The 11,133-nt window shown below is 35.8% G+C and overlaps 1 protein-coding gene across 1 annotated transcript; it reads left to right on the plus strand.

Annotated features, from left to right (window-relative positions):
• Positions 1-865: 865 nt before the first annotated feature.
• LOC103715069 (F-box protein PP2-A13-like) lies at positions 866-4,366 on the plus strand. The gene is made up of 3 exons (XM_008802579.3): positions 866-1,487; positions 1,876-1,994; positions 3,704-4,366. The coding sequence occupies exons 1-3, from the start codon at positions 1,182-1,184 to the stop codon at positions 4,131-4,133; spliced, it is 855 nt and encodes a 284-aa protein (XP_008800801.1). The 5' UTR covers positions 866-1,181; the 3' UTR covers positions 4,134-4,366.
• Positions 4,367-11,133: the final 6,767 nt, after the last annotated feature.

Raw genomic sequence — 11,133 nt, forward strand, 5'->3', positions numbered from 1 at the left:
GCTAGGCTCCATTTAGTACGTAGTCAAGTAGGGGCATCTTGTTCTTGGTGAATGGCCTCACTTGCCATCCAAATAACATGAAGTTGACTGCAAGTGGGGAGATGCTTTTTTTTTTTTTTTTTCTCTCTCTCTTTTCTGACTATTTTTTAAAATACAATATGACGATATATAACAACTAATAGTAAATAAAAGACTTCAATTGCCAAATTGCGGCTATACGTTATGGTTAAGCAAAAATTCCTACCATTAATGTTGACACCATTAATACTGACATCCACAAGTAAATAAAAAAATTCTACACAAGCCTAACCAGATCAAACAGTGAACTTTAGTCCCGCAGCCATATAACAAATACAGCTGCACAAGATTCGTTCATTAATAGCATTATCATTAATATTAGACTGCTTGATGCACCGTGTATAATTATTTTTTTCTTTTTATCAACTATTTTTGACATGCAATGTAACACTATAGCAAATTATAATAAATAAAAAAATTTAATAGTTAAATTTTTGTTGTATATAAAATAATAAACTTCAATAATAGTCAAGTATATTATTATCAATGTCATTAACATTTGTTGAAATTTAAATAATAAACTTTTGTGATGACTGAGCATATCAATATTGATGTCATTGATAACGTCATCGACATATCGAATTAAGAATTTTTGGTTAGCTATTTTTTGCTACTTAATAAACTCAAAAATGATTACAATAATATTTATAAATAGTGTAAAAGCATTTTTTACAAAGTAGAATTTTAAATTTTATTATAACGTTTACTAAAATTAAAATATCTTGAAATTTACTAAAGTTCGTTAAATACCTAAATGGTGGTGCAACTCGAGACGGTTGGGCATCGCGAACCCTATCGTTTGTCCTTTATTCTGCTCTCGTGTATAAAGAAAAAGAGAGAGGCACGAAAACAACGAAAAAGATCTAATTCCCGACCCCAAGGAAGAACCCGCGAAGAGTCGAATGCATGGTGGTCGTCTCCTCCTCCTCCTCCTAAATCTTCCCCCTTCGTCCAAGCGTCGCCGCGTCGCCTTCCTCCTCCTCTCTTCCAAATCCCTCACTCTCTACTGGTAAATCCCCAGATTTCTTCACGCTGAGGGCCAGCTCGGTTGTTTTGAGCTTAGAATTCGTAGGAATTTGGTAGTGTTAGAGTTAGAATTTGGGATGGGGGCCTGGGTGTCGAGTATGGATGGGGGAGAGCGGCCGATTGGGCTGGGGGACTTGCCGGAGAGTTGCGTGGCGGAGGTGCTGCTCCGACTTGATCCGCCGGAGATCGGGCGGTTCGCACGGCTCAGCCGCGCATTCCGGGAGGCGGCGTCGGCGGATTTCGTGTGGGAAGCAAAGCTTCCTAGTAATTATAGGTATTTGATGGAGAAGGCGCCGGGGGAGGAGAATTCCAAGCATGGGTTTGGCAAAAGGGAGATATTTTCGAAGCTCTGTCGGCCCAATCGCTTTGATGCGAACACCAAGGTACGCGTTTTTTTTTTGGTTCCTTTCAACGCACAAATGGATACCGTGATTTGATTTGCGTTCTCAACGAGAACGCTGAAATCCTTCTAGTTGGAAGGAGAAAAGGAGAAACTTTTATGTGGGTTTTCTAATTAGATGCTAGATATGATGATTGGAATTGATTTCCCTTTTCATAATCAAATTTTAGGTAGGTTTTTGGATTTTGAGTTCGATTTCGTTCTTAAAGTCAAAGGTGAATCTTTTGGTTTTGGAAGGAGTAAAGGAGGGAAAATTCAAGTCTATTTTCTGATTTCATACTAGATAAGACACTTTGGATTAATATCCAATGATTCTAGGGAATTGTTGTTCATCTTATTGATGGAGTGGGGTTTGGCTTCTGGTGCTGCAGGAATTCTGGCTGGAGAAGTACACAGGTGGGTTTTGCATGTTGATCTCATCAAAGGCGTTATCAATCACAGGGATTGATGATCGGAGATATTGGAACTATATCCCTACCAATGAATCTCGGTATTACTTTGTTATTTTATTATGTATACATAAATTTATTTATGTTTTTGCCTTTTCTTCCATTCAAATAGGGTGAAGCTGTTTGTGAAATTAATCCGATCGATTAATATTCTCATTTTGCCTATTTTTCTGCTTTAAGATTATTCCTAGTTAGTTTCAGCATTGAGTTTGTTGTTGTGGGTCACTGGGTCAGTATTTGTAGATTGACGTGCTCCAAATTATATGGTTCTTAATAGTCATGAGTGGCACCTGAAGACCTTCATTGCCCTGTTCTTTTGGTTTTTAGATTCTTGTGGTCATATATTTGTCACAAGCTTCAGTTTCCTATTTTTTCAAACCCCTAAATTTTTAGGGGCTTCTACATATGTTTTTATTGTCATTTACAGAACTCTTTTTTGGTGCATAATCATTATTAGCAGCTTTTCAGCTTAACTATGAGTTATTCTGGCTTCCTCTTTCAGAGGTCAGTTAGTTGCTAGTCATAGATCACCTAGCATCTGGTTATATGATAAGGAGCCAGTTACTGTCTGCTCACCTCCCTACTTACATAGGAGAGCCATGTCTCAAGTTTTTTTTTTCTTGTATTTTCTTCCCTTTCTATTTTGTTCTTGTTTTCATTTTTCTTAATTTTTTCGTTTTTTCCTTCTTTCCCAATGTTACCGCACTTGCTTTTGAAAAAGCTATACAATGTCCAGACTTTCATGCATCTTTATGTCTCGATCTGATTAATATTGTTGTTTATAGTCCTATTCTCATCCATATCCCTTGTCTTGCAGCAGATCCATACTTTCATCAGGTTTCTTTGGTTTTTGTTTAATGCCCTTTTTTTCCCTCCCTGCATTTTATTTTTGGTTGCTGTCTCTATAGTGTGTGGGTTCTCTTGTGTTGAGATTTTTAATTTTTTAGTAGGTTTTTGACCACATGGTGAACCCCCAATTGGATCAAGCCTTCTTCCAACTTTTTCTTTACATTTTTTCCTCGTCCCCAGAAATATCGGGGTCCATGGAAAAGATTCATTTGCATTGTTGAAGATAACTAAAGTAGGTTATGTTTCTATATCTTGACATTTCAATTCTGTTCTTAGGGCTGCTATTGGCTTGGTGGGTTTGTTTTACAAGAAATGGGGCATGAAGTTTCTCATTGTGCTGGACTGAAATGATCGCAATCTAGTATAGTCCACTGTCATTATTTCCTTTAATTAATTCATCATCACTTATCCTGATAGTATTACATCACAATTATGAACATTACTGTTCATTATAGTCTTGTGCATCAATATCGTTCTTATTTAATTTTGACAGACCATGTTGGCAGAAGGATTTTCATTTCTTCAACTGGTTTTTGCTGTGTAAGTTACGCGTATAATGTGACAGTCCATTTTTGAATTGCTTGAGTTGTGAAAAAGACAATGAATGTCAATTGTCAGCAAGATTTTATCTCATCTGATGATGGATGTGGATCTGTTCAGATCTGTGTTATTCTTACATTACTGTGAGAGGGCATACTAGAAGTAATCATCAGGCATAATTATTTCAGCTTCATATTCTCCTATTAGTGTTATGAGGTATCAGCAGTGCAGTGAAGAGTTATCACCCATGTCCTCAATTCTGAAATTCTGATTACAAGCTTTTGTATTACAATTATTATATGCCGCATGAAGTTTGTTAACTGGAGGGAAGTCACATAAATCTCGAAATATGTTCGTGCAGATTCCGCGCCGTTGCATACCTTCAGCAAATTTGGTGGCTTGAAGTCCGTGGAGAAATCGAGTTCTGCTTTCCAGAAGGTACATACAGCTTATTCTTCAGGCTTCATTTAGGCAGGACCTCCAAGCGACTTTATCGTCGGGTCTGTAGCCATGAGCACGTCCATGGGTGGGACATAAAACCTGTGCATTTTCATCTGTCAACTTCTGATGGTCAGCATGTCCAAACGAAGCGCTATTTAGGTGAACCTGGGAGTTGGATCCTCTACCATGTAGGCGATTTTGTTGTAAAGAACTCCAGTGCACCCACCAAAGTCATGTTCTTAATGAATCAAATTGATTGCACGCACACCAAAGGAGGTCTTTGTGTGGACTCTGTGTTAATAAGCCCCAAGGGGTTTAGACAGGAAAGAGTGGCACATACTTCCAAGTAGGTTTGCCACACAAGAAGGGGGGGGGGGGGGGGGGGGGGGGGTGCGGGATGTGGTGGAGGTTTATTAAATAGCAAAGTTAGATGCAGAAGGTAGCTTTCTTTCCATGGCAGATTTTTGTATGTACATGTATTCCCTTATATTACAGGGATGAGGTAGAGTGAGGGGTTTCCTTTCAAGATTTTGTAAATGGGTCATGTAAATTTTAGACATCAATATATTTCTTGATTAAAAAATTATCGACTATTTGCTGATGATGTATACTTTCCAGCATTCCTGAGCCTAAGCTTTCTATCAAGCAACCAGAATAACAGGAAAATAAGCTTAGTCTAATAGCTCATGGAATCCCTTGTAATTTGATTAACTTGTTTTATTTGTTGGATGTCTGGCAAGCTACATGTTTCTTGGTTGTAAAATTTGTTACAAGAACTCTTGGGGGCCAAGCATGGTAGGTGTTCTTCTCCTTCACATGTAGATAATTACAATTTAAGCATGGAGGTCCAAAGATACATTACGACTGCTCAAGAACTGAAATGTCAGACAGCTGAACAAAGAGCAAAGAAAGAGCATGGACCATCAGAAGATGGAATCATGATGAGCTTTCCAAGCCAGGATCTTCTGAATCAACCAACCTTTCCTCTTCTCAATCCTCTCCCCATTTTCCTACCTATTTAAGTGATTTCTGTGTTGCCCTAGATGCCAGGCATGGCATGATGCTGATATCTGTGTTTCAAAAAATTTCATTATGAAGCATCCATAGAGGATAAGACGGTAGTCTCATTAGCTTTATCAAGGCAACTGTGTTTTATCCTTATCGGTGCTAGCTACCAGTCGAGAGTAGTAGCAGTAGCATATCTGTTTGCTTAAGACACTATTAGATTTATGCTTGTTAGGGTTATAGTTGCTTGGGGGCACACCCTCGAAAGCATAGTTTAGAAAATATGCAAAGCTTGAAAATATGTATCAAAATATTAAATAACAAAAGATAAAAAATTAAAATAGTCAAATATTTTCATTAATTACTAATGACTACAACTGTTCAAAAAACATGATTCAGATAATTCAGTATCAGATGCAAAAGTCTAAATATCACCCTCATCAAAATCCCTGATCAAATAAGAGAAGCTAGGGTATTCTATAGCTTTGAAAAGAGATACAACAATAATGTGAGGTAACAACACAGTTAAGAATTCCACACCAGTATAGTGGCAATAATAATACTAGTAGTAAATATGTAACTAATGAAATAATAAAACACCATCATCATGAAATTCATGTGCCATCAGCTTGGTAATTAAATATTTATTTAACATACCCAATATATATAAGTCAAACAGCATTTTCAACATACCCAATATATATAAGCCAAATAATATTTTCAACATTCATATCTGGTATTGGCACAATAATAGCATCAATATATATTCGCACAATTTCAAAGTAACAATACCATTTTATGGTGAGCTCCGGTTGTTAGTAATCAATACAAGTTGAATTCGACAACATAACTTCCTAACATCTAGACTGGACACAGCTATACTCAATCCTGTGGTAGGTGAACCTTACACTGTTCTTGCCTCACTTCAGCTTATTGCTGGCAACCAAAATCATGCTTCAGACTATGACTATCAGCCATTATCAGAGTGTCATGCTCCAACCTGTGATTGGCCAACTCTCATCTTGGCGAGTCTAGATGCTTCCCTTTCCCCTATCTTATTATTATATAGTATTTATTTAAATTTTATTATATTTAAGGATTGGAATAACCTCAGCCATGCTCAAGTTTGTGGCAGGCGAACCTCATAACACTTATGCCACATTTCGGCTTGTGGCTGGCGATGAAAATATCATGCTTCAACTCATGATTGGCAAATTCTCATTACTACAAATCCAAATAATCCATTTTCCCCATCTTATTATTTTATAGGATTTATTTAATATTTTATTATCTTTCGACATTGGGCTAATCTCGATATTATATAGGCTAATCACTTATACAACACATTGACCTATGACTAGCAACCAAATTGTCATGGTCCAGCCTGTAATTGAGAATCATAATCAGAATGTCATGCTTTAACCCATGATTGGCAAACCTTCTCGTGGGTAATTTAATGCCCCCACCCCTTTTAGTTATAATTTCTTTGAGTTATTTATTAATGACATGCATGCTTAACTAAGCATAATAGAATATCATAAGAAAATAAAATATATCATACTTATCGGCATATAACATATCCTCAATCATGCAGATGATCACGCTTAAGAATCTTTACAAATTATTTATCTTAATCATTAGCATATGATACATGAATGTGTAAAATTTTGACAATTATATAATTATCGACATGTAGTAAGTGCTGACCCAAAATGCCAACTTAATCTACAGGTACACCTAATGTGTCTAGTTACTTTTTAAAAAAATCAATAATTGGCATAACAAAATATAAAAACCGACCTCCTCACTAATTTAAAATAATAAATCACTAATTTTTAAGTTCCTAAATTCAAAATTTTGATTCTTCAATCGTAAACTTATTTCTAGATTTTTTGTGGGCTAACTTAATAATTAAACTATATTCAAGAAAATAGAGAGCAAAATTTTTATCTTGATTAGTGAGCTAGGAGAGATCTTACATTGGTCCTCTCCAAGTGTAGACTACTGTCCAATTATAAAATTAAATCCATTCTAATTAGGGAGATAATCTAGGATGAAGGAGAGGGTAAGGGCTATTGGTCATAGATTCAGGGTGGAGATTCTTATCTTAAGGGTTAGGGATTAGTCTGAAGAGGGAATTTGGTGGGAAGAGAGAGAAAGAAGAAGATAGGAGAAACAAACTATGAACTAGGTTCGGCCCGACTTGGGAATAGAGAGAGAAAGAGAGAGATATAAAGAGAAAGAGAACAAAGAAAGAGATGCAAGCGGAAGGGGAGCCTTGGGCATGTCCATGAGGGAGAGAGAGAAATTGAGAGAGAGAGTGAACCGAGAGAAAGAGAGAACAAGAAAGAGAGGTTGGAGCTCTAGGAGGTGGTCTGGGCCCTCAATCATCGGAGTGTGGCACTACTACTGGCCACAAGGAACAAGACGGAGGGAGAGAAAGAGAGAGGGAGAGAGAGAGAGAGAGAAGGGAGAATAGGGCAATCGGTAGGGTGAAGCAAAACAAGGGACAACCCTATACCATCCACCATGCAACTAAAAGAAAGGGAGAGGGGAAAGGGAAAAAGCAAGAGGGAAGAAGGTTGTTAGCATCATCAATCCTAACTTGTGGCTCGACCACTCACCATGTAGGGGAAAGAATATGGGAGAAAGGAAAGACAGAGGACAACCTCCATGTTGTCCTCAGAGAGTAAGGTATAAAGAGAAAAGAAAGGTGAGTGAGAGGAAAGATATTGGTGGGTGGCGGTGAAATAAGGGACAACCTTGTTTCATCCATCATTTGAGTGAGCAAGAGGGAGAAAAAAGAGGAAGAGAGGAAAAAGGAGGGATCAGGGCTCATTGGAAAGATGGTTGTGGCCCCAGCATTCGATAGAAGGCGATGATTTTAGCCTCATGGTAGGAGACAAAGGAAAGCTTGGAAAGAAAGAGAAAAATGAAGGAAGGAGAAAGGTTGAGGCTTAGCCCGAGCCGCAACATCCATAGTTATAGTGGCGGTTGACATAAATAGAGAGAGGAGGAGAGAAAGAGAGAGGAAGATGGTGATAGTAGAGGTGAGATCTTGACGGTCAGGAGAGACAATACAAACACAAAGAGAAAGAGAAAATGACAGGCTTTGTATTTGTGTTTGAGCAGAGAGGAGGAAGGAAATAGAAAAAGGATCACACTCCTCCCATCTGAGTCTATGCTTGGTCGGACAGGCAACCACTCTTCCATTGAACTCCCTAGTACAGGAAAAAGAAAAAGATGATGCGACCTAGGAGCCTCTGTGGTGTGCATTTTGCACCGTAGAGAGCTGTATAGCCCTAGATAGCCACCATGTCATCCGATCATAGAGACAAAAAGTTATCAAAAAGAGCACGATGTACAGCTTGCAAAATGCATCGTGTATAGCACACAAAGCCACCCTGTTTGATAGCCACCGTCTCTATTATCAAATGATGTGGCAACCATCCAAGACTGTATTGCTCTCTACAGTACAAATTGTGCCCCGTAGAGGATTCAAACTCAATGTGATATAGCGATGTTGGGGGACTGGCTGACTCATTCAAGTGGACTGGCCAGTTTATCATAGTGGAAATCACAAAGAAATACAAAATATTATAGTGCTAAAACTCCATCGTTTAGCTTGGTGGTGAGACCATCAAGGTGATGTCTTCCTTTAAAAATAATAATAATAATAATAATTAAAAACTATTCTTTTCTCTCTCCTAAACTAGTGTAAGTGAGAGAGGAGAGTAGTTGAAGGGTTAATATAGACTAAGAGATGGTTGGAGCATATTAGTTTTTCAATTGTCTCTTAAGAAAAAAAAACTAGGTATAACCAAACTTGAGATGAATGTAGATGCTAAAACTATTTTATATTTTTGATAATTTAAATAAATATTTTAAAATGATTATTGTAATTATTTTTAATAAATTATATGTTATTTTCTTCTTTTGGCTTAAAAATATCTCTTGCTCTCTTTCCTTGAAAATTTGTAGAGTTCATACTTTTTCTTTGTTGCTAAATAGAAAAGTTTGATATGTTGGTTCAAAAATCCATTTTTCTTTTAATAAATCATCAATAATTAGGTTAATCTTTCTAATAGCTATCCTTAATTCTCTCAACTACTTATACTTGCTTTGCTATTGTATGTAAGCATTGCAGAGGAAAAGTTACGAGGAGTAAAGCATCAATGTCCTAATTCAAAACTTATCTGTTATATGTAATGATCAAATTGTTCAAGATAAATAAAAAGAGAAAGTAAAGTCATTCTATTTTGACAAAAGACCATAACTATGTTGAATAGGTCTGCATCCACTATCTTGATCATAATCATGTGTTCCTAAATCTGTCTTAGCTCTTTTACTTATTCTCAAAATCTAATGATGTTAGAATTCCTTCATCTGCAGAAGCCAAGCATATTTTGTCTTTGAGAGAAATTTAACTGGAATTATTATAAGAATATTTTGAATCATTAATAAAGTTAATTTTTGGAATGGCAAATTAAAAAGTAATGCTGCTTTTATATAATTTAAAGACTAAGGATAATATAGTCAAGATTGCAAGATCATGTTAATGGCCATCTATGCTGCAGCCATTTTATATGCTAATCTAATTTTTCCCCTAATTTTTCCAATAGAATCCTATAATTCTAGTTCTTCACAGCTTCAATAATCAATTAAGATTCTACCCCCAACTTCTTCCAATTTTGTTCTCTTTTAGTAACCTATCCTTTTCTACAAATGCTATCTTTTTTTCAAGACCATCAGTCCTATATGGTACTTAAAGATTAGTGAAATATTTTTCCAAAAAATATGATGGTGGCATGCGATAAAAGCAATGAGATCATGATTGAATGGGATACAATTAAAAGAAGAATAAAGTTGAGATACCTATAGATATTTCACAGCATTAAGCAAATAAAGTTATAGGATTATATTGAAAAAATAAAATCTGGGGAAAATGAAGGAGGCATTTGATTAAATGACCACCTCTAGAGTAATAGTTATAATGACTAAAATTCCTATAACTACAATTTAAACCAATATATATATATATATATATATATATATATATATATATATATATATATATATATATATATATATATATATATATATAATTTTTCTTCAAACATGTATTGCCACATGTCATACCGCTAGTATTTTATGTTATTTTAGAAACTTTTACCTACTGGCATTTGATTACCCTTTTTCATACGACTATGATTTACAATCTATGAATTGTCATATAAGTTACTTAAAACATGACAATATCATTGTGCATAGCATTTTTCTCCTCCAACATCATGTTGGTTGCTACACTTCTTTCTCCTTGTCAAGTCCATGTTACATGGTTATTTTTTACTAATTACTTAATATAGTACGTATTTATTTTGACACACTATTCCTCATCTTGTATTCTAATGGGAGAGTCTTTTGTTTCTGCACTCTTTCTAATGAAATACTACTGGATATATAGGCATCTTTATGACTGGACTAACCTTCACAAAATTCCGGTTCAACTGAAAGAGAAAATAGAACATCTACTTTCATTATTTTTATAACAGAGTTTTCTGTGACTGGGTTCTTCTTTTGTTATCTAGATATTATTTTGAGGCTATAATTTTTAATGACTGAACTATCCTTGAAGAGTTCAATTAAACCAAAAAAGTTTTAAAAAAAACACTTTAATTGGATGTACTATGATGTTCTTCTTTTATAAGTTTATACCACTAAGAAAGAGTAAAAGAACTTAATAGCTAAGAATGGTTGGACACCTCATCTAAGGAAAAAAACAAAAGTATTCAAGAAGACTTGCATATGTAAAGTCTCAATGGATTTAAAAAACCCATAAAGTCCTAACCTACACTATTGACTCTAAGTTTTTTCTTATTTCCTAACTTATATAACTTTTCAGAGCATGGGCTACCATATTTGCACCCTTCTCTTAGACCTAATCAAAAATTAGGGAAAAGAGAGAACTTGCTAACTACTCCAGACTCCTCAAGTTTCTTCCTGTCACGGTCTCACCTGTCTCTTGAAGTGCGCATACATTGAAAGTTTCAAAAACCATGTACAATTTTTAAAGAATTTCATAAAAACCAAAGGATTATTGTTAAGTGCTAAACTTTTCTTTGTAGTGAGACCTCTTCTTTAATTGGAAAGGCATATTTTAGAGTTGAAATATCATTAGAAATGGAAAGAAATAATCTTCGTAACTTATTCTTCCTCTCTCCCTGACTCTGTGTGTGTGTGTGTGTGTGTGTGTGTGTGTGTGTGTGTGTGTGTAGAGAGAGAGAGAGAGGGGGGGAAGAGTTTTCGGTTTGCTGTAGGTGGGCTAGTGGGAGAACACTTCACCAA

The sequence above is a fragment of the Phoenix dactylifera genome, chromosome 17 (genome assembly GCF_009389715.1).
Source record: "Phoenix dactylifera cultivar Barhee BC4 chromosome 17, palm_55x_up_171113_PBpolish2nd_filt_p, whole genome shotgun sequence".
Classification (NCBI taxonomy): Eukaryota; Viridiplantae; Streptophyta; class Magnoliopsida; order Arecales; family Arecaceae; genus Phoenix; species Phoenix dactylifera.